The sequence below is a fragment of the Bombina bombina genome, chromosome 6 (genome assembly GCF_027579735.1).
Source record: "Bombina bombina isolate aBomBom1 chromosome 6, aBomBom1.pri, whole genome shotgun sequence".
Lineage (NCBI taxonomy): Eukaryota > Metazoa > Chordata > Amphibia > Anura > Bombinatoridae > Bombina > Bombina bombina.
This window is the reverse complement of record NC_069504.1, coordinates 39,259,544-39,284,189: the sequence shown is the minus strand read 5'-3', so window position 1 is coordinate 39,284,189 and position 24,646 is coordinate 39,259,544. Positions and strand designations below refer to the sequence as shown.

At 41.6% G+C, this 24,646-nt stretch overlaps 1 protein-coding gene across 2 annotated transcripts in view; it reads right to left on the bottom strand.

Annotated features, from left to right (window-relative positions):
- The window catches only part of KLHDC10 (kelch domain containing 10), a 229,686-nt gene that overhangs the window by 28,790 nt on the left and 176,250 nt on the right, over positions 1–24,646 (bottom strand). For both annotated transcript variants that reach the window (XM_053716378.1, XM_053716377.1), the window contains one exon: positions 16,296–16,380. In XM_053716378.1, the coding sequence (XP_053572353.1) occupies positions 16,296–16,380 (85 nt within the window). The remainder of the gene's footprint in view (positions 1–16,295; positions 16,381–24,646) is intronic.

The following is a 24,646-nucleotide window of genomic DNA, read 5'->3' as shown; positions in this document are numbered from 1 at the left end:
GTACCATGTAATTTTCTGTACCATGGGCAGCAATGTGTTAGGAAACAAAGCAAGGACTACTTCACAACTTCCTAACTGCTTAAAAGCCACCACTACTCTACTGAAGAGATTGACGTGGACTCAGCTAAACACAAATCCTTGCTTGCAGGGAAAAGTACCAGAAAAAATAAATTATGCTTACCTGATAATTTTATTTTCTTCTGATGGGGAGAGTCCACAGCTGCATTCATTACTTTTGGTAATCCAGAAGCTGGCCACCAGGAGGAGGCAAAGACACCCCAGCCAAAGGCTTAAATACCTCCCCCACTTCCCTCATCCCCCACTCATTCTGCCAAGGGAACAAGGAACAGTAGGAGAAATATCAGGTGAAAAAAAAAAAAAAAAGTGCCAGAAGAATTAAAACATGGCCGCCCCCCATAAAAAACTTGGGCGGGAAACTGTGGACTCTCCCAGTCAGAAGAAAAGAAAATTATCAGGTAAGCATAATTTATGTTTTTCATCTTAAACAGGGAGAGTCCACAGCTGCATTCATTACTTTTGGGAAAACAATACCCAAGCTATAGAGGACACTGAATGCAAAAAAGGGCGGGTAGACAGGGCGGCCCATTCGAAGGGCACCACAGCCTGAAATTACCCAAACCAATCAACTGCTGCTGTACCGAGCAGAACAAAAAAGGACTGAAAGGACTAAGTAACTGCCCAACAGTTAAATCCAGCAAGACCCAGATAGAGACCACTCAAAATGTACTAGATTCCACTGAGCACAAAGGCCCCGAAGAGACAAGTCCCGCTGGCTCCAAGCTCGTACTGATTCCACCTATTCCCAGAAGGGAAAAGGAAAAAGAAATATTCAACAAGAGATCTAAAATCTCAGCAACTAGGGTAAAAAAAGGAACCCCTGCAAATTCGAGCGAAACCGCAAGTTGCAGCAAGACAAAGAAATAGAGAGATAAACTCCAACAACCTACCAGAATTAAGATGGGGAAAAAAACCTCTACCCCAATCTAGAGAAAGTTCAAAGACCAAGAATCGATCCAAAGACGGAGCAGAACCCATAACTCACAGAGTGCCGTCTGCACTCCTGAAAGAGCTATCGCGGAATAAGCAGATATTCCCCAGAACTGCCAACAGTTAGCAGCATAAGCACTTATGGTGCTCCAGATGGAGCTCCCGGCTCCCACTCTGCCACACAAGACTAGTAAACATCAGTCACGAACACTAGCCTAACAGTTAAAAAACGTCACCAGGAGACTCCCACAGAGGGAACCCTCCAGAAGTGCAGGAACTCACGCCCTTAAAAAAATATTGAAGCCGAGTAAAAACTCCTATCTCCACCTCAAGGGAGATCACAAGATCTGGTCCATAAGCCTCAGGCCGAAAAAGGTATAACCAGCCCACAGCTGGATTTGAACCAACAACTCAAGTTGCAAGGCCCCAAAAACCCACCAGTAGGTTACATGGGCTACTTCCTCGAGACAAAGACCCAGCACCGAAAACGCCTGGCATGTCCGAAGATAAGGAAATAAATAAATCCCTGTATTACCCAGAACTCAAAAAGGAGGACTAAACGGTAACAAAGGGTGTGCAAACCCTGACCATATGTAAAAAGCTTGGCAAGCTAAACCACAAAGCCGGAAAAGAACATAGTACGATCTAGGGTTCCAGAACCCAGACCAAGATTGAAGGTGAACTCCCAAACAAAGAGAGACCACACACACTGACACAACAGTGGTAACACAATACCAGAATCCGCCCCAACATGACAGTACCACAAGGAAGAGGGACCTCCCCCCCTCCGAGCATTAAGCGGACACCATGGTATATCCCACTCCCCCTAAGGGGAGGGAAATGAAGAGAAACATGCTCACCCACCCACAGGTACAGAACATGTGTCATCAAACAGACGGCAAAAACAGAACAGACTGAAAAGGGCACCCTCCAGCTGTAACATCGGTCCAGGAGCCAAACAGACAGCCCACGAGCCCACCTATAAAGTGGAAAGGCTGAATAAGAGATCAATCTACCGCTTGCTAGGCAGCTAACAAGCCATCAAGCCCTTCTCAAGTCTCCGCCCGAAGGAGCAAGCGGATGAGACACCCTCAAGGGCTGAATCACTTGGGATCCAACTAGGAGGTCCGGCCAGATATCCTAGCCAAGACAAAAAACAACTAGGTACCTGGAAACCGGAGCCGGTCACAGACTAGGAACCACTAAGGATCCATAGGAATATCTCATACGGAGAACCCTAGAAGATGCAAGCATGGCCCATACAAAGGCCCTAGGGCACTGGAAGTTCACTAAGCATCCTAGAGACAGAAAATATACTTTCACAAATTTCGAGGGACAATAGCCTCCAGACCAACAGCTAAGAAGCTGACAATAAACGTCCACCTCTTCAACAGAGGCTGCAAAAATCAAAAACATCCATCTAGGTCCACCTCCCGGTAACCCCCCAGGACCAAGGGACAACAGGATGATGAATATCGATATCCCAAAACCTACATAGCAACTGATATGGATGTAAGAATGGGTAACTCCAAGAACCGCAAAGAGATCAAAGCATTCTCTATAGTCCCTAAAAACATAGTAGCAGACGAGAAGCAGTATGAGGAAAAAAGGTGGACAAAAGTGCCAGTCAAAAACTGATGACCAACCAACCATCCCCCCCCATGGTAAAAAAACATAATTTATGTAAGAACTTACCTGATAAATTCATTTCTTTCATATTAACAAGAGTCCATGAGCTAGTGACGTATGGGATATACATTCCTACCAGGAGGGGCAAAGTTTCCCAAACCTTAAAATGCCTATAAATACACCCCTCACCACACCCACAAATCAGTTTAACGAATAGCCAAGAAGTGGGGTGATAAGAAAAAAAGTGCGAAGCATATAAAATAAGGAATTGGAATAATTGTGCTTTATACAAAAAAATCATAACCACCACAAAAAAGGGTGGGCCTCATGGACTCTTGTTAATATGAAAGAAATGAATTTATCAGGTAAGTTCTTACATAAATTATGTTTTCTTTCATGTAATTAACAAGAGTCCATGAGCTAGTGACGTATGGGATAATGACTACCCAAGATGTGGATCTTTCCACACAAGAGTCACTAGAGAGGGAGGGATAAAATAAAGACAGCCAATTCCTGCTGAAAATAATCCACACCCAAAATAAAGTTTAACAAAAAACATAAGCAGAAGATTCAAACTGAAACCGCTGCCTGAAGAACTTTTCTACCAAAAACTGCTTCAGAAGAAGAAAATACATCAAAATGGTAGAATTTAGTAAAAGTATGCAAAGAGGACCAAGTTGCTGCTTTGCAGATCTGGTCAACCGAAGCTTCATTCCTAAACGCCCAGGAAGTAGATACTGACCTAGTAGAATGAGCTGTAATTCTTTGAGGCGGAATTTTACCCGACTCAACATAGGCAAGATGAATTAAAGATTTCAACCAAGATGCCAAAGAAATGGCAGAAGCTTTCTGGCCTTTCCTAGAACCGGAAAAGATAACAAATAGACTAGAAGTCTTACGGAAAGATTTCGTAGCTTCAACATAATATTTCAAAGCTCTAACAACATCCAAAGAATGCAATGATTTCTCCTTAGAATTCTTAGGATTAGGACATAATGAAGGAACCACAATTTCTCTACTAATGTTGTTGGAATTCACAACTTTAGGTAAAAATTCAAAAGAAGTTCGCAACACCGCCTTATCCTGATGAAAAATCAGAAAAGGAGACTCACACGAAAGAGCAGATAATTCAGAAACTCTTCTAGCAGAAGAGATGGCCAAAAGGAACAAAACTTTCCAAGAAAGTAATTTAATGTCCAATGAATGCATAGGTTCAAACGGAGGAGCTTGAAGAGCTCCCAGAACCAAATTCAAACTCCAAGGAGGAGAAATTGACTTAATGACAGGTTTTATACGAACCAAAGCTTGTACAAAACCATGAATATCAGGAAGAATAGCAATCTTTCTGTGAAAAAGAACAGAAAGAGCGGAGATTTGTCCTTTCAAAGAACTTGCGGACAAACCCTTATCTAAACCATCCTGAAGAAACTGTAAAATTCTCGGTATTCTAAAAGAATGCCAAGAAAAATGATGAGAAAGACACCAAGAAATATAAGTCTTCCAGACTCTATAATATATCTCTCGAGATACAGATTTACGAGCCTGTAACATAGTATTAATCACGGAGTCAGAGAAACCTCTATGACCAAGAATCAAGCGTTCAATCTCCATACCTTTAAATTTAAGGATTTCAGATCCGGATGGAAAAAAGGACCTTGTGACAGAAGGTCTGGTCTTAACGGAAGAGTCCATGGCTGGCAAGATGCCATCCGGACAAGATCCGCATACCAAAACCTGTGAGGCCATGCCGGAGCTATTAGCAGAACAAACGAGCATTCCCTCAGAATCTTGGAGATTACTCTTGGAAGAAGAACTAGAGGCGGAAAGATATAGGCAGGATGATACTTCCAAGGAAGTGATAATGCATCCACTGCCTCCGCCTGAGGATCCCGGGATCTGGACAGATACCTGGGAAGTTTCTTGTTTAGATGAGAGGCCATCAGATCTATCTCTGGAAGCCCCCACAATTGAACAATCTGAAGAAATACCTCTGGGTGAAGAGACCATTCGCCCGGATGCAACGTTTGGCGACTGAGATAATCCGCTTCCCAATTGTCTACACCTGGGATATGAACCGCAGAGATTAGACAGGAGCTGGATTCCGCCCAAACCAAAATTCGAGATACTTCTTTCATAGCCAGAGGACTGTGAGTCCCTCCTTGATGATTGATGTATGCCACAGTTGTGACATTGTCTGTCTGAAAACAAATGAACGATTCTCTCTTCAGAAGAGGCCAAAACTGAAGAGCTCTGAAAACTGCACGGAGTTCCAAGATATTGATCGGTAATCTCACCTCCTGAGATTCCCAAACTCCTTGTGCCGTCAGAGATCCCCACACAGCTCCCCAACCTGTGAGACTTGCATCTGTTGAAATTACAGTCCAGGTCGGAAGAACAAAAGAAGCCCCCTGAATTAAACGATGGTGATCTGTCCACCACGTTAGAGAGTGCCGAACAATCGGTTTTAAAGATATTAATTGATATATCTTCGTGTAATCCCTGCACCATTGGTTCAGCATACAGAGCTGAAGAGGTCGCATGTGAAAACGAGCAAAGGGGATCGCGTCCGATGCAGCAGTCATAAGACCTAGAATTTCCATGCATAAGGCTACCGAAGGGAATGATTGAGACTGAAGGTTTCGACAGGCTGTAATCAATTTTAGACGTCTCTTGTCTGTTAAAGACAAAGTCATGGACACTGAATCTATCTGGAAACCCAGAAAGGTTACCCTTGTTTGAGGAATCAAAGAACTTTTTGGTAAATTGATCCTCCAACCATGATCTTGAAGAAACAACACAAGTCGATTCGTATGAGACTCTGCTAAATGTAAAGACGGAGCAAGTACCAAGATATCGTCCAAATAAGGAAATACCACAATACCCTGTTCTCTGATTACAGACAGAAGGGCACCGAGAATCTTTGTGAAAATTCTTGGAGCTGTAGCAAGGCCAAACGGTAGAGCCACAAATTGGTAATGCTTGTCTAGAAAAGAGAATCTCAGGAACTGATAATGATCTGGATGAATTGGAATATGCAGATATGCATCCTGTAAATCTATTGTGGACATATAATTCCCTTGCTGAACAAAAGGCAATATAGTCCTTACAGTTACCATCTTGAACGTTGGTATCCTTACATAACGATTCAATAATTTTAGATCCAGAACTGGTCTGAAGGAATTCTCCTTCTTTGGTACAATGAAGAGATTTGAATAAAACCCCATCCCCTGTTCCGGAACTGGAACTGGCATAATTACTCCAGCCAACTCTAGATCTGAAACACAATTCAGAAATGCTTGAGCTTTCACTGGATTTACTGGGACATGGGAAAGAAAAAATCTCTTTGCAGGAGGTCTCATCTTGAAACCAATTCTGTACCCTTCTGAAACAATGTTCTGAATCCAAAGATTGTGAACAGAATTGATCCAAATTTCTTTGAAAAAACGTAACCTGCCCCCTACCAGCTGAACTGGAATGAGGGCCGTACCTTCATGTGAACTTAGAAGCAGGCTTTGCCTTTCTAGCAGGCTTGGATTTATTCCAGACTGGAGATGGTTTCCAAACTGAAACTGCTCCTGAGGACGAAGGATCAGGCTTTTGTTCTTTGTTGAAACGAAAGGAACGAAAACGATTGTTAGCCCTGTTTTTACCTTTAGACTTTTTATCCTGTGGTAAAAAAGTTCCTTTCCCACCAGTAACAGTTGAAATAATAGAATCCAACTGAGAACCAAATAATTTGTTTCCCTGGAAAGAAATGGAAAGTAGAGTTGATTTAGAAGCCATATCAGCATTCCAAGTCTTAAGCCATAAAGCTCTTCTGGCTAAGATAGCCAGAGACATAAATCTAACATCAACTCTAATAATATCAAAAATGGCATCACAGATGAAATTATTAGCATGCTGGAGAAGAATAATAATATCATGAGAATCACGATTTGTTACTTGTTGCGCTAGAGTTTCCAACCAAAAAGTTGAAGCTGCAGCAACATCAGCCAATGATATAGCAGGTCTAAGAAGATTACCTGAACATAGATAAGCTTTTCTTAGAAAAGATTCAATTTTTCTATCTAAAGGATCTTTAAACGAGGTACCATCTGACGTAGGAATGGTAGTACGTTTAGCAAGGGTAGAAATAGCCCCATCAACTTTAGGGATTTTGTCCCAAAATTCTAACCTGTCAGGCGGAACAGGATATAATTGCTTAAAACGTTTAGAAGGAGTAAATGAATTACCCAATTTATCCCATTCCTTAGCAATTACTGCAGAAATAGCATTAGGAACAGGAAAGACTTCTGGAATAACCGCAGGAGCTTTAAAAACCTTATCCAAACGTATAGAATTAGTATCAAGAGGACTAGAATCCTCTATTTCTAAAGCAATTAGTACTTCTTTAAGTAAAGAGCGAATAAATTCCATCTTAAATAAATATGAAGATTTATCAGCATCAATCTCTGAGACAGAATCCTCTGAACCAGAAGAGTCCAAAGAATCAGAATGATGGTGTTCATTTAAAAATTCATCTGTAGAGAGAGAAGATTTAAAAGACTTTTTACGTTTACTAGAAGGAGAAATAACAGACAAAGCCTTCTTTATGGATTCAGAAACAAAATCTCTTATGTTATCAGGAACATTCTGCACCTTAGATGTTGAGGGAACTGCAACAGGCAATGGTACATCACTAAAGGAAATATTATCTGCTTTAACAAGTTTGTCATGACAATTATTACAAACAACAGCTGGAGGAATAGCTACCAAAAGTTTACAGCAGATACACTTAGCTTTGGTAGATCCAGCAGGCAGTGGTTTTCCTGTAGTATCTTCTGGCTCAGATGCAACGTGAGACATCTTGCAATATGTAAGAGAAAAAACAACATATAAAGCAAAATAGATCAAATTCCTTATAAGACAGTTTCAGGAATGGGAAAAAAATGCCAAACATCAAGCTTCTAGCAACCAGAAGCAAATGAAAAATGAGACTGAAATAATGTGGAGACAAAAGCGACGCCCATATTTTTTGGCGCCAAATAAGACGCCCACATTTATTTGGCGCCTAAATGCTTTTGGCGCCAAAAATGACGCCACATCCGGAACGCCGACATTTTTGGCGCAAAATAACGTCAAAAATGACGCAACTTCCGGCGACGCGTATGACGCCGGAAACGGAAAAGAATTTTTGCGCCAAAAAAGTCCGCGCCAAGAATGACACAATAAAATGAAGCATTTTCAGCCCCCGCGAGCCTAACAGCCCACAGGGAAAAAAGTCAAATTTTTGAGGTAAGAAAAAATATGATAATTTAAAGCATAATCCCAAATATGAAACTGACTGTCTGGAAATAAGGAAAGTTGAACATTCTGAGTCAAGGCAAATAAATGTTTGAATACATATATTTAGAACTTTATAAATAAAGTGTCCAACCATAGCTTAGAGTGTCACAGAAAATAAGACTTACTTACCCCAGGACACTCATCTACATGTTTGTAGAAAGCCAAACCAGTACTGAAACGAGAATCAGTAGAGGAAATGGTAAATATAAGAGTATATCGTCGATCTGAAAAGGGAGGTAAGAGATGAATCTCTACGACCGATAACAGAGAACCTTATGAAATAGACCCCGTAGAAGGAGATCACTGCATTCAATAGGCAATACTCTCCTCACATCCCTCTGACATTCACTGCACGCTGAGAGGAAAACCGGGCTCCAACTTGCTGCGGAGCGCATATCAACGTAGAATCTAGCACAAACTTACTTCACCACCTCCCTTGGAGGCAAAGTTTGTAAAACTGATTTGTGGGTGTGGTGAGGGGTGTATTTATAGGCATTTTAAGGTTTGGGAAACTTTGCCCCTCCTGGTAGGAATGTATATCCCATACGTCACTAGCTCATGGACTCTTGTTAATTACATGAAAGAAAAGGAAGTCTAAGACACCTCGTTCCCAACCTGGTACTCCAAGTTAAGGAGACGTCTAAAACTACAGCCCATATGGAAATGGAGAGAACTAGCTCAAATGTCAAAGACCTTCGGAGTGCTTCTAAGCAGAAGCTATCCGGGACCAACAAACAGGAACAGGACCAAGAGGACTGAACAAACCCCTTGATGCCCCACCCAAAAAGAAGCAACGAGAACCAGCCTGATGTCATAAACGAAAGGCCTCCTCTCTGAGCCCCGTCAAGGGCAGAGTCTTAAAAGAAAAAAATTAAACTCATGAAGTTCCTCTCCCTGGCAATCCCTATTTACAGGGAATACATTGTGCTGAAGGAGGAACCCAAGCATAACAAACCTCTCGTCAGAGAAAAAACACCGCCGAATCAGGTCAACCAGATATCCCAGCACTACGTGGATGGTATAGACCCTTAAGAACAGAAACCAGCGCCCGATCAGGACCAGCCTGCTACAGAGGGCATTCCAGAACTGAACCAGGCCACAGAAATTTCGAAACCCAAGAAGCGATTGATAAACTTAGACTATGCAAATAATATCTTAACATACAACTTCCGCAGAAGTGTCCAAGCGACCACAAAATCGCTAGCATCAAATTCCAGAGAAGAAATGTTTTGCAACGGAGAAGGCATAACAAACATAAGCTTCCAAAACAAAAAAACACATCCTAACTGTATCAATGAAAAAGAGGGCAGCACTGACAGGTGAACGTCCAAGAAAAATTGTTACACTGACAGTGCCACTCCATCAGAGATCCCATTCTCCCGAAGCTCAGAACTGTAATAATGATACCCCAGAGACAACAAGGAGATTAACTTCATCCCCCCACGTCTAACCCAGCATGCCGTCCGGAGCAGAAGACTGAGGACCGATCCGGGCTGGGATCCTCCAGCACTGCCAAAACATGCCGCAGCAGGACACGAAGGCGCGCCAGTCTATAATGAAAAGCAAGACTTACCTCCGCCGGGGGAACTGACGACCTCAAGGATTGTGCCCCTGAAGCCTCAGAGGCAACCACATCCCCAGTGGGCTAATCTGACCCAGACGATCCCTCGCCTGACGAGCCCCGGTTCACCGAACACGGACAGAATCTCACTAACATCTCCCTCCCTGGAGGATGTAACTGGACCAATGCCAAATAAATGGCCATGCGGAACCGTGCCGTAACCTCTCGAGGAAACAAGCCACCTTCCGGAGAAGAGGTAACGGCATTAGGGACACCTGCTTGCGTAGCCAAAGAAGGTTCTAGGGTACTCACCACACGGGATAGTGTATGGCTCAGCGGACGAAGTTCCCTGGATCGGGAGAAAAGAGCACTCTAAAAGCGGCATACGAAACATAACTGATGGGCATGGATTACCCGGGCCATTTTATACTCTTCGCAAGAAGTAGAATCTGAATCAGAGACATCCGTCTCCAAAAAACTCAGAGTCCTCCATAACTAGGATAAAAATTATGGATAGGAAAGAAAAAATAAAAACGGCACCTTACACCTCCTATGACCCAGGAAACTAGCGAAACAGACTCTCTCCGTCGCCACACGGTCAGAAATACGGAGATGGTGACTAGAAACATGACCCCGTCCGGTCACAAGATACACTGTGCAGGCCAACTAAAAACGCGGCAAAGCCACAAGGGCTGTGCAGCCTGGCAAAAAAGGCAGCTAAGTTCAGATATAGTCACAAGCCCAAATATCACTACACATTAGCAGAAAGAATCACAAACATGATTAAATTCCCCCCTCAGGAGATATTAACTCACGATTCCATAAGATTAAGGAGTCCCACTGAGACCCTGACTTCTTCGTTTACTTTATACATCTTAAGTAAAATGAAACGATCTTACTGGAATCTACGTCGTGGAACAGAAACACGGCCCTTCAAGTATAACAGATGGTAGCTTCACTTCTGACATGGACTTGAGCGAACAAAGCAGGCAGCAATACTTGTCAACGCTCACTGCTAAGGAGCTGTTAATATGAGTCGGATGGTTTCGCAGAAATACTTTCCCTGCATCTCCAGACTCTAACTTTCATCCACGCTCTCACTGAGAGGCTGACAAGACTACTTAAAACTCCAGTCCCGTTTCGAAGAGTACTACCCTCCATAAGAGACTATCTTTAATCTTCCGACACTTCTCTGCCAACCTCCTGTGGAGAAAGGCAAAGAATGACTGGAGGATGAGGGAAGTGGGGGAAGTAATTAAGCCTACGGCTGGGGTGTCTTCACATCCACCTGGTGGCCAGGTTCTCATTTCCCAAAAGTAATGAATGCAGCTGTGGACTCTACCCGTTTAAAAGGGACACTCGGGTAAAATTAAATTTTCATGATTCAGATACAGATTTTAATTTTAAACTGTAAAAACTGTAAAATTCTAGGAATTCTGAAAGAATGCGAAGAGAATTTATGAGAAGAACACCATGAAATGTAAGTCTTCCAAACTCGATAATAAATCTTTCTAGAAACATATTTACGAGCCTGTAACATAGTATTAATCACTGAGTCAGAGAAACCTCTATGACTAAGCACTAGGCGTTCAATTTCCATACCTTCAAATTTAATGATTTGAGATCCTGATGGAAAAATAGACCTTGAGACAGAAGGTCCGGACTTAATGGAAGTGGCCAAGGTTGGCAACTGGACATCCGAACAAGATCCACATACCAAAACCTGTGAGGTCATGCTGGAGCCACCAGCAACACAAACGACTGCTCCATGAGGATTTTGGAGATTACCCTTGGAAGAAGAACTAGAGGCGGGAAAATATAAGCAGGTTGACAACGCCAAGGAAGTGTCAACGCATCCACTGCTTCCGCCTTAGGATCCCTGGACATGGACAGGTGCCTGGGAAGTTTCTTGTTTAGATGGGAAGCCATCAGATCTATTTCTGGAAGATCCCACATCTGAACAACCTGAGAAAACACATCTGGATGGAGGGACCAATCACCCGGATGTAAAGTCTGACGGCTGAGATAATCCGCCTCCCAATTGTCTATACCTGGGATATGAACCGCAGAAATTAGACAGGAGCTGGATTGGATCTGAAGAGCCCTGAAAATCGCACGGAGTTCCAAAATATTGATTGGTAATCTCGCCTCTTGAGATTTCCAAACCCTTTGTGCTGTCAGAGATCCCCAAACAGCTCCCCAACCTGAAAGACTAACATCTATTGTGATCACAGTCCAGGTTGGACGAACAAGAGAGACCCCTTGAACTATACGATGGTGATCTAACCACCAAGTCAGAGATAGTCGAACATTGGGATTTAAGGATATTAATTGTGATATCCTTGTATAATCCCTGCACCATTGGTTGAGTATACAAAGCTGAAGAGGTCTCATGTGAAAACAAGCAAAGGGGATCGCGTCCGATGCTGCAGTCATGAGACCTAAAACTTACATGTACATAGCTACTGAAGGGAATGACTGAGATTGAAGGTTCCGACAGGCTGCAACCAACCAATTTCAAACGTCTCTTGTCTATTAATGAAAGAGTCATGGACACAATCTTTCTGGAAACCTAAAAAGGTGACCCTTGTCTGAGGAATCAAAAGAACTTTTTGGTAAATTGATCCTCCAATCATGTTTTTGAAGAAACAACACTAGTTGATTCTTGTGAGATTCTGAAGAACGTAAAGACTGAGCTAGTACCAAGATATTGTCCAAATAAGGAAACACAGCAATACCCCGCTCTCTGATTACAGAGTGTAGGGCACCGAGAACATTTGAAAAGATTCTTGGAGCTGTCGCTAGGCCAAAAGGAAGAGCAGCAAATTGGTAATGCTTGTCTAGAAAAGAGAATCTCAGAAACTGATAATGATCTGGATGAATCGGAATATGAAGATATGCATCCTGCAAGTCTATTGTGGACATATAATGTCCTTGCTCAACAAAAGGCAGAATAGTCCTTATAGTCACCATCTTGAAAGTTGGTAATCTTACATAACGATTCAAAATTTTCAGATCCAGAACTGGACTGAATGAATTTTCTTTCTTTGAGACAATGAATAGATTTGAATAAAACCACAGACCCTATTCCTGAAACGGAACTGGCATGATTACCCCTGAAAACTCCAGGTCTGAAACACTTCAGGAAAGCCTGAGCCTTTACTGGATTTGCTGGGATGCGTGAGAGAGAATATCTTCTCACAGGAGGTCTTACTCTGAATCCTATTCGATACTCCTGAGAGACAATACTCATAATCCATTGATTTTGGACAGAATTTGGCCAAACATCCTTGAAAAATCTTAATCTGCCCCCTACCAGCTGAGCTGGAATGAGGGCCGCACCTTCATGCAGACTTAGAAGCTGGCTTTGGTTTCTTAAATGGCTTGGATTTATTCCAGTTTGAAGAAGGTTTCCAATTGGAAACAGATTCCTTGGGGGAAGGATTAGGTTTCTGTTCCTTATTTTGTCGAAAGGAACGAAAATGGTTAGAAGCTTTAGATTTACCCTTAGGTCTTTTATCCTCAGGCAAAAAAACTCCCTTCCCGCCAGTGACAGTTGAAATAATCTAATCCAACTGAGAACCAAACAACGTATTACCTTGGAAAGAAAGAGATAGCAATCTGGACTTAGAAGTCATGTCAGCATTCCAAGATTTAAGACACAAAGCTCTTCTAGCTAAAATAGCTAAAGACATAGATTTAACATCAATTTTGATGATATCAAAAATGGCATCATAAATAAAATGATTAGCATGTTGAAGCAAGCAAACAATGCTAGACAAATCGGAATCCAATTCTTGTTGCACTAAATTTTCCAACCAAAAAGTTGATGCAGCTGCAACATCAGCCAAAGAAATTGCAGGCCTGAGAAGATGACCCGAATACAAATAGGCTTTCCTTCGATAAGATTCAAGTTTCCTATCTAAAGGATCTTTAAAAGAAGTACTATCTTCCGTAGGAATAGTAGTACGTTTAGCAAGAGTAGAGATAGCCCCATGAACTTTGGGGATCTTTTCCCAAAACTCCAATCTAACTGCTGGCAAAGGATACAATTTTTTAAACCTTGAAGAAGGAATAAAAGTACCACCAGGCCTATTCCATTCCTTAGAAATAATATCTGAAATAGCATTAGGAACTGGAAAAACCTCTGGAATAACCACAGGAGGTTTATAAACAAAATTTAAACGTTTACTAGTTTTAATATCATGAGGACTAGTTTCCTCCATATCTAATGTAATCAACACTTCTTTTAACAAAGAATGAATATACTCCATTTTAAATAAGAGGATTTGTCAGTGTCAATATCTGAGGCAGGATCATCTGAATCAGATAGATCCTCAGAGAAAGATAAATCAGTATGTTGCTGGTCATTTGAAATTTCATCAACTCTATGAGAAGTTTTAAAATACATTTTACGTTTATTAGAAGGCGGAATGGCAGACAAAGCCTTCTGAATAGAATCAGAAATAAATTATTTTAAATTTACAGGTATATCTTGTGCATTAGAGGTTGAGGGAACAGCAACAGGTAATGAACTACTACTGATGGAAACATTTTCTGCATGTAAACGTTTATCATGACAACTATTACAAACCACCGCTGGAGGTATAATCTCCACAAGTTAAGTTAAAGTAGCTGAGAGTGTCTTAAGTAAGGAAAACATACTTACCAAAAGATACCCATCTACATATAGCAGATAACCGTTTCAGTACTGGTTTGGCTATTAGTAGAGATAATGGAATATGAGAGTATATCGTCGATCTGAAAAGGGAGGTAGGAGATGAATCTCTACGACCGATAACAGAACCTATGAAATAGATCTCCCGTGAGGAAAACCATTGCATTAAATAGGCGATACTCCCTTCACATCCCTCTGACCTTCACTGTACTCTGAGAGGAAACGGGCTTCAAAATGCTGAGAAGCGCATATCAACTTAGAAATCTTAGCACAAACTTACTTCACCACCTCCATAGGAGGCAAAGTTTGTAAAACTGAATTGTGGGTGTGGTGAGGGCTGTATTTATAGGCATTTTGATGTTTGGGAAACTTTGCCCCTCCTGGTAGGATTGTATATCCCATACGTCACTAGCTCATGGACTCTTGCCAATTACATGAAAGAAATATACTATTCATTTGAAATACAGACTAAATGCTATTGCATTGTCTTGTTATCTTGCATTTGTTGAATATACAAATCTGTGTTTACTGGTCCTTTAAGAAGAAAAGGAATTAATTTCTTCAGACACCAAACTTCACCTCCTCCATTGACAGAGAAAGATAATAACTGGGAATTATGGGTAGGGGAGTGACACTTAACATCTCTGCTGTGGTGCTCTTTGCCTCCTCCTGCTGGCCAGGAGTGATATTCCCACTAGTAATTGAATGACGTTGCGGACTCTCCATATCTTAGGAAAGAAAATCCTACATTCATTTGGCATCAGAGAAAGAGCCCTCTCCTGGTTTGCTTCATACCTCTCAAACCGCTCGTTTACAGTTTCATTTAACCGCAGATCCTCTGATACTTTGCCTCACTCAGTTGGAGTACCGCAAGACTCTGTCTTGGGTCCCCTGCTTTTTTCTCTCTATACATCCTGCTTTGGAAAATGTAAATCTTCCTTTGGGTTCCAGTACCATTTATACGCTAATGATACCCTAATCTATCTTTCCTCTCCTGAGATCGCTCTCCCCTTTACTCAACCAGATTTGCAACTATCTCTTTGCAATTTCCTCTTTAATGTTATCGCACAACATCCAACACAAATCTGTCTAAAACTGAGCTGCTTTTGATTCAGTTCCACTGTCTTGGGGGTCACAACTCTGAACTCACATTAACTCCACATATATAAGCGCGCACCAAATCCTGCCTTGCACACATATGTAACATTTCCAGAATTCAACCTTTCCTTACACAAGAAACTACACATTTTGTCACTAATTGACTACTGCAATCTACTTCTAAATAGCCTTTCCAAAAAAATCACCCCTCCCTCCAATCTAATTTATAAATGCATCAGTTAGAGTCATCCACCTAAGTCGCCGATATACATCAGCTGCTCCTCTTTACCAGTCTCTACACTAGTTCCCCATACACTCCAGAACACAATTCAAAGTATTAACCCTAACTTATAAAGAACTCAACAGCCTCACTCCCAAATACATTTCCTCTCATCTCCAAATACCCCCAAACCCATCCTTTTCGACCAACTTCTCCCTTTGACCTATGTCTCTCCACTCCTATTATCTCTACGTCCCTCTTCTTCCTCAAAGACTTCTCACGCACTGCTACTGTCCTCTGAAACTCTCTATACCACTACATCAGACTGGCTCCACCCTGGAATAGCTTCATAAGTTCCTTAAAAACACACCTATTCAGAGAGCCTTACCATCTTCTCCTCTGTTTATTATCCTACCCAAAATAAATTAAACTGCCTTGACCTGCTACTGCTATTACAACCCACGTTACAAGCCACCATTATGCTGTATACTGTAAGCTCTTCAGAGCAAAGCACTCTTCCTCCTGTATTAGATTTGTTTAGTCTTATGTTTTTGTACAATATCACAAATCCTTGCCATTGTATACCCCTATCTCTGTACCCATCACTATGGAATTTTGTGACACTATACAAATAAATGATATTATTAATACCAGATTACCATGTTGCTAGTATTTAGTAAAGTCCCTAATACAAGTAGTTGTGCCCCCCCCTTTTTTTTTTTTTATTAAAAAAAAAAAAAAAAAAAACACATTGCAAGTAAATTGTGGACTTGTACCTTATCCAGGGAGTAGGCAGTCCAGGAAGTACCACCACCCAAAACATACAGCCTCTGCCCATCATGTGCAATTTCGTGTCTATACCTGTGAAAGGACATTGCAAGGTGTGTTAGTCTGCCGGCTATGTAGATCACAAATGGCTCACAACCATTACACAGAAAGGCAGGAAAAGCTAATAGAAAAACTGGTGGGCAGTGCGAACCTTTAAAGCATGTCTGTATTTACATAAAGAATAATAAAAAAAAAAGTTTCTCCTTTGTTGCACTTTAAAAATACAATCTTCTGCAGTTTCACTTGTCAGTCCAGTTCTACAACAGCATTCATGGTGAATGTACAATTCAGCAAACCCATTTTGTAAAAGGACTATTAAACACAATTGTATTACATAATCAATAAGTGCATAATAAACATTTTGAGTAGATTTTTATTTTTCTGACAAATCTTAAAATGCATTTCACTTTGTCATCTCCCTTTTTCATGTGACAGTCATGAGCCAATCACAGATTTACTTTTATACACTTCACTCTTGCACATGCCCAGTAGGAGCTGGTGCCACAGTAAGTGTGCATATAAAGACAATGTGCACAATTTGATAATGGAAGTAAATTTGAAAGTCTTAAAATGACATTTTCGGATTCAGAATCATGAGTTTAATTCTGACTTTAGTGCCCCATTTACAGTGCTCCGGACCCCTTATCAGGCCAGATTTTCATGATAGAACAAGCTATTATGCTATTGTTCGTTCCCAGGTTGAGCGCTTCTCTCTTTTTATTTATGCAAATTATGACACTTAGGGAAGTCTCCCTAAGTTTGATGCGGGAATCCAGGCGTGGACCCGTTGCTCAGTGTGCCTAGAGGGATATGGCTGCACGTCACTGACGAGGCCCACAATAGGCCGAAACGTACGTCTGGGGTTTTGCCGTTTCTCTCGTTTAGAGAGGGATTGCCTGGTATTTCGGGGCTGGACTGCACTGTTAAGTCAGGATCAGACTGATATGCTACAGGAAAGTTCTTCTCTGTGAAAGGCACATATTGAGCAAAAAGAGGCTGCTTCTAGGGTGGTAACTAGCCATAGAACAAGCTATTATGCTATTGTTCGTTTCCAGGTTGAGCACTTCTCTCTTTTTATTTATGCATTATCAGAATATGTTGGCACATGCAGCTGAGAATATGAAGCAGGAAAATACTGAAGCTATGATTCACCTGTTCTCATTTATAGGTCAGGGTTACCAGAAGTCACCAGATGAGACACACAAGAGCTGTGCCAGCATATTATAGGGGAAAATTAATTTGTATTTTTTATGCAGTAAACAAGGATGGTAGTTTGCTCATTAATTCCGCTGGCCATGAAGTGGACAATGCTCTTGTAGAACAACCTCACTCCCAGATAACCTCGTCCTGAGCGTGGCTGTCACACTGTCCCGTGGGCCAAGAGTCCCTATAGGATCAATAACAGCCTTTAATCTTCCCTGCACCTCAGTAAAACATTCAAAGGAAAAAAGATAAGATTGTGTTACTACTGAACTATGAAACCATTACTCTGTTCTTGTCTTGAAGCATTTAAATAAAAAAAAGGGGGGGGGGGATATTTTTGTTTTTACTTAAAGGGACCCTAAACCCAAATTTTCTTTTATGATTCAGATAGAGCAGCAATTTTAAGCAACTTTCTAATTTACTCTTATTATCAATTTTTCTTCGTACTATTGCTTTCTTTATTTGAAAAAGGAGGCATCTAAGCCAAGGAGCCAGGAAGGGCAATTTTTGGTTCAGTCCATGGACAGCACTTGTTTATTGGTGCTGTCCAATCAGCAAGGACAACCCAGGTTGTAACCCAAAAATGGGCTGGCTTCTAAGCTTAATTCTTGCTTTTCAAATAAAGATTGACAAGCCCTTCTCTCGCACGAGGGAATGGACATCATTACATGCTCACTGGAGTACATACAGGAAGTGGACTAACAGGCGTAAAGGTTTGAAGGCAAGTTCTCAAGTTGAGAAGCTTGTCCACACGCAGTTTAATACGTGTGTGGCCCTTAGACTGCACGAAGAAATTTAATTCAAGACTCTAAAAAGGCTGAATCAAAAAAGAATCAAAGCTTGCAGCATGAATAGGAGATTGCAGAGAAGACCAACAGACTATTTGTGACTTGGCTGTCATAGTTCCTGCCTGATACATATATACACATTATATATATATTAAAAAGATAAGAAAACTGCGCTATCCTAATGTTGTTAAATAAAATGTAATATTATAAATAACAAATATGCATTTAAACACATAAGAATGAATAATAAATAATATATAATAATAAATACTTGCACAATTAAATTAGTCAAAATAATAGAAAGTCCATGAATAGTTATATTCAGAAAAAAGGCAGCTGAACTGAATAGTTGCGTGAAGACTCCCACTTTATCTTCACTAAATTAATATAGAAAAAAAGTCTTATGTTCTGCGCCAAATCTCTGTGGACATATAATATTTACAGGGGAAGAAGCTCCCCTATATCTATACACTTACTTAGAAAACCTCAATCGATATGAGGTAAGTTATCACCCTTGGAATGATAATCCACGTAGATCTCTGCAGCTCCTATTAATTGGATCCGTTCCAATAGGGACCTGAAGCTGTATTCACCTATTGCTGTGTTCTGAGGCAGTGATTACGATCCTCTCCAAAAATGTTAATGGCTCATGCAATGTAAAGGAGGCTGCCGTCCGGCAGTCTCATAAGCCAATCGGATAATGCTTTTAAGCCAAAAGGAAAGAGATAGAAGTCGCTTTTTGACCTCTCCTTTTACCAGAATAAACAACAAACAAGGAAGATGTTTGTCTGAAATCTTTAGTAGCCTCTAAATAGAATTTTAGAGCACGGACTACGTCCAAATTGTGTAACAAACGTTCCTTCTTTGAAACTGGATTCGGACACAAAGAAGGTACAACTATCTCCTGGTTAATATTTTTGTTAGAAACAACTTTCGGAAGAAAACCAGGCTTAGTACGCAAAACCACCTTATCTGCATGGAACACCAGATAGGGCGGAGAACACTGCAGAGCAGATAACTCTGAAACTCTTCTAGCAGAAGAAATTGCAACCAAAAACAAAACTTTCCAAGATAATAACTTAATATCTACGGAATGTAAGGGTTCAAACGGAACCCCTTGAAGAACTGAAAGAACTAGATTTAGACTCCAGGGAGGAGTCAAAGGTCTGTAAACAGGCTTGATCCTAACCAGAGCCTGAACAAATGCTTGAACATCTGGCACAGCTGCCAGTCTTTTGTGAAGTAAAACAGATAAAGCAGAGATCTGTCCCTTCAGAGAACTTGCAGATAATCCTTTCTCCAAACCTTCTTGTAGAAAGGATAGAATCTTAGGAATTTTTATCTTGTTCCATGGGAATCCTTTAGATTCACACCAACAGATATATTTTTTCCATATTTTATGGTAAATTTTTCTAGTTACAGGCTTTCTAGCCTGAATCAGAGTATCTATTACAGAATCTGAAAACCCACGCTTTGATAAAATCAAGCGTTCAATCTCCAAGCCGTCAGTTGGAGGGAAACCAGATTCGGATGTTCGAATGGACCCTGAACAAGAAGGTCCTGTCTCAAAGGTAGCTTCCATGGTGGAGCCGATGACATATTCACCAGGTCTGCATACCCAGTCCTGCGTGGCCACGCAGGAGCTATCAAGATCACCGAGGCCCTCTCCTGATTGATCCTGGCTACCAGCCTGGGGATGAGAGGAAACGGTGGGAATACATAAGCTAGGTTGAAGGTCCAAGGTGCTACTAGTGCATCTACTAGAGTCGCCTTGGGATCCCTGGATCTGGACCCGTAGCAAGGAACCTTGAAGTTCTGATGAGACGCCATCAGATCCATGTCTGGAATGCCCCATAATTGAGTTATTTGAGCAAAGATTTCCGGATGGAGTTCCCACTCCCCCGGATGGAATGTCTGACGACTCAGAAAATCCGCTTCCCAATTTTCCACTCCTGGGATGTGGATCGCAGACAAGTGGCAGGAGTGATCCTCCGCCCATTGAATTATCTTGGTCACTTCTTTCATCGCCAGGGAACTCCTTGTTCCCCCCTGATGATTGATATATGCAACGGTCGTCATGTTGTCTGACTGAAACCTTATGAATTTGGCCTTTGCTAGTTGAGGCCAAGCTCTGAGAGCATTGAATATCGCTCTCAGTTCCAGAATGTTTATCGGGAGAAGAGACTCTTCCCGAGACCATAGACCCTGAGCTTTCAGGGATTCCCAGACCGCGCCCCAGCCCACTAGGCTGGCGTCGGTCGTGACAATGACCCACTCTGGTCTGCGGAAGCTCATTCCCTGTGACAGATTGTCCAGGGTCAGCCACCAACGGAGTGAATCTCTGGTCTTTTGATCTACTTGAATCGGAGACAAGTCTGTATAATCCCCATTCCACTGTCTGAGCATGCACAGTTGTAATGGTCTTAGATGAATTCGTGCAAAAGGAACTATGTCCATTGTTGCAACCATCAATCCTATTACTTCCATGCACTGCGCTATGGAAGGACGAGGAACAGAATGAAGTACTTGACAAGAGCTTAGAAGTTTTGACTTTCTGACCTCTGTCAGAAAAATCCTCATTTCTAAGGAATCTATTATTGTTCCCAAGAAGGGAACTCTTGTTGACGGGGACAGAGAACTTTTTTCTTTGTTCACCTTCCATCCGTGAGATCTGAGAAAGGCTAGGACGATGTCCTTATGAGCCTTTGCTTTTGACAGGGACGACGCTTGAATCAGGATGTCGTCAAAGTAAGGTACTACTGCAATGCCCCTTGGTCTTAGAACCGCTAGAAGGGACCCTAGTACCTTTGTGAAAATCCTTGGAGCAGTGGCTAATCCGAATGGAAGTGCCACAAACTGGTAATGTTTGTCCAGAAAAGCGAACCTTAGGAACTGATGATGTTCCTTGTGGATAGGAATATGTAGGTACGCATCCTTTAAATCCACGGCAGTAATAAATTGATTTTCCTGGATAGTAGGTAGGATCGTTCGAATAGTTTCCATTTTGAACGATGGTACCCTGAGAAATTTGTTTAGGATCTTTAGATCCAAAATTGGTCTGAATGTTCCCTCTTTTTTGGGAACTATGAACAGATTGGAATAAAATCCCATTCCTTGTTCTCTTATAGGAACTGGATGTATCACTCCCATCTTTAACAGGTCTTCTACACAATGTAAGAATGCCTGTCTCTTTATTTGGTTTGAAGATAATTGAGACCTGTGGAACCTTCCCCTTGGGGGTAGTTCCTTGAATTCCAGGAGATAACCTTGAGAAACTATTTCTAGCGCCCAAGGATCCTGAACATCTCTTGCCCAAGCCTGAGCAAAGAGAGAAAGTCTGCCCCCCACTAGATCCGGTCCCGGATCGGGGGCTATCCCTTCATGCTGTTTTGGTAGCAGTGGTAGGCTTCTTGGCCTGCTTACCCTTGTTCCAGCCTTGCATTGGTTTCCAGGCTGGTTTGGGTTGTGAAGTATTACCCTCTTGCTTAGAGGATACAGAATTAGAGACTGGTCCGTTTCTGCGAAAGGGACGAAAATTAGGCTTATTTTTAGCCTTAAAAGACCTATCCTGTGGGAGGGCGTGGCCCTTTCCCCCAGTGATGTCTGAAATAATCTCTTTCAAATCAGGTCCAAATAATGTTTTACCTTTGAAAGGAATGTTAAGCAATTTTGTCTTGGAAGACACATCCGCTGACCAAGACTTTAGCCAAAGCGCTCTGCACGCCACGATAGCAAACCCTGAATTTTTCGCCGCTAATCTAGCTAATTGCAAAGCGGCATCTAAAACAAAAGAGTTAGCCAATTTAAGTGCTTGAACTCTGTCCATAACCTCCTCATACAAAGATTCTTTACTGAGCGATTTTTCTAGTTCCTCGAACCAGAAACACGCTGCCGTAGTGACAGGAACAATGCATGAAATTGGTTGTAGAAGGTAACCTTGCTGTACAAAAATCTTTTTAAGCAAACCCTCTAATTTCTTATCCATAGGATCTTTGAAAGCACAACTATCTTCGATAGGAATAGTAGTGCGTTTGTTTAGAGTAGAAACCGCCCCCTCGACCTTGGGGACTGTCTGCCATAAGTCCTTTCTGGGGTCGACTATAGGAAATAATTTCTTAAATATAGGGGGGGGGACAAAAGGTATGCCGGGCCTTTCCCACTCTTTATTTACTATGTCAGCCACCCGCTTGGGTATAGGAAAAGCGTCGGGGGGCACCGGAACCTCTAGGAACTTGTCCATCTTACATAATTTCTCTGGAATGACCAAATTGTCACAATCATCCAGAGTAGATAACACCTCCTTAAGCAGTGCGCGGAGATGTTCTAATTTAAATGTCACAACATCAGGTTCAGCTTGATGAGAAATTTTTCCTGAATCTGAAATTTCTCCATCAGACAAAACCTCCCTCATGGCCCCTTGAGATTGGTGTGAGGGTATGTCAGAACAGTTATCATCAGCGTCCTCTTGCTCTTCAGTGTTTAAAACAGAGCAATCGTGCTTTCTCTGATAAGTAGGCATTTTGGATAAAAGATTTGCTATGGAGTTATCCATTACAGCCGTTAATTGTTGCATGGTAATAAGTATTGGCGCACTAGATGTACTAGGGGCCTCCTGTGTGGGCATAACTGGTGTAGACACAGTAGGGGATGATGTAGTATCATGTTTACTCCCCTCATTTGAGGAATCATCTTGGGCAATATCATTATCTGTGGCATTACTGTCCTTACTTTGTTTGGACACTATGGCACAATTATCACATAAATTTAAATGGGGAGACACATTGGCTTTCATACATATAGAACATAGCTTATCTGATGGTACAGACATGTTAAACAGGCTTAAACTTGTCAACAAAGCACAAAAAAAACGTTTTAAAATAAAACCGTTACTGTCACTTTAAATTTCAAACTGAACACACTTTATTACTGAATATGTGAAAAAGTATGAAGGAATTGTTCAAAATTCACCAAAATTTCACCACAGTGTCTTAAAGCATTAAAAGTACTGCACACCAAATTTCAGAGCTTTAACCCTTAAATTAACGGAACCGGAGCCGTTTTTACATTTAACCCCTATACAGTCCCAGCTATATGCTTTGCCGAGACCCAACCAAGCCCAGAGGGGAATACGATACCAAATGACGCCTTCTATAAGCTTTTTCAGTGATTCTTAGCTCCTGACACATGCATCTGCATGCCTTGCTCTCCAAAAACAACTGCGCATTAATGGCGCGAAAATGAGGCTCTGTCTATAACTAGAAAGGCCCCCATCTGAAAAAGGTGTCCAACACAGTGCCTGCCGTTTTTCTAAACGTTCCCCAAGATTATAATACCAATAATTAGTTAGAATCTGCATAATATGCCTAGTAAAGCAATCGTTTTAGCCCAGAAAAATGTCTACCAGTTTTTAAGCCCTTTTTGAAGCCCTTTATTCTTTTATGTTTAACTAAGAAAATGGCTTATCGGTCCCCATGAGGGGAAATGACAGCCTTCCAGCATTACATGGTCTTGTTAGAAATATGGCTAGTCATACCTTAAGCAGAAAAGTCTGCTAACTGTTTCCCCCAACTGAAGTTACTTCATCTCAACAGTCCTGTGTGGAAACAGCAATCAATTTTAGTTACTGTCTGCTAAAATCATCTTCCTCTTACAAACAGAAATCTTCATCCTTTTCTGTTTCAGAGTAAATAGTACATACCAGCACTATTTTAAAATAACAAACACTTGATAGAAGAATAAAACTACATTTAAACACCAAAAAACTCTTAACCATCTCCGTGGAGATGTTGCCTGTGCAACGGCAAAGAGAATGACTGGGGTGGGCGGAGCCTAGGAGGGATCATGTGACCAGCTTTGCTGGGACTCTTTGCCATTTCCTGTTGGGGAAGAGAATATCCCACAAGTAAGGATGACGCCGTGGACCGGACACACCAATGTTGGAGAAATATATATATATACACACATCAGGCGTGTTCGCTTGCAGCGTGTTCCGTGTATTCAACACCAATCACATGCTCCGGTCGGCTTGTCCAATGCCGACGCGCGTTTCACCCGCTAGGTGTGTCGGGCTTCGTCAGGCGCCTGATGGATCTCTAGAACGGAGTTCCCTAATACTCAATGAGGCTCATCTATTAAAAACCAGTCACAAGGAAACACGAAGGAAACAGGTCGTATACTGCCTTTTCATTGCCTGACTGATAGGCACTTGCTTGACTGACTTGGATGATGCTACCCTGATGAGAGGGTATACGCTAAGCTCTCTAAGGAAAATGCTACTGCTAACATATGCTTGAGGATTACTAATATCA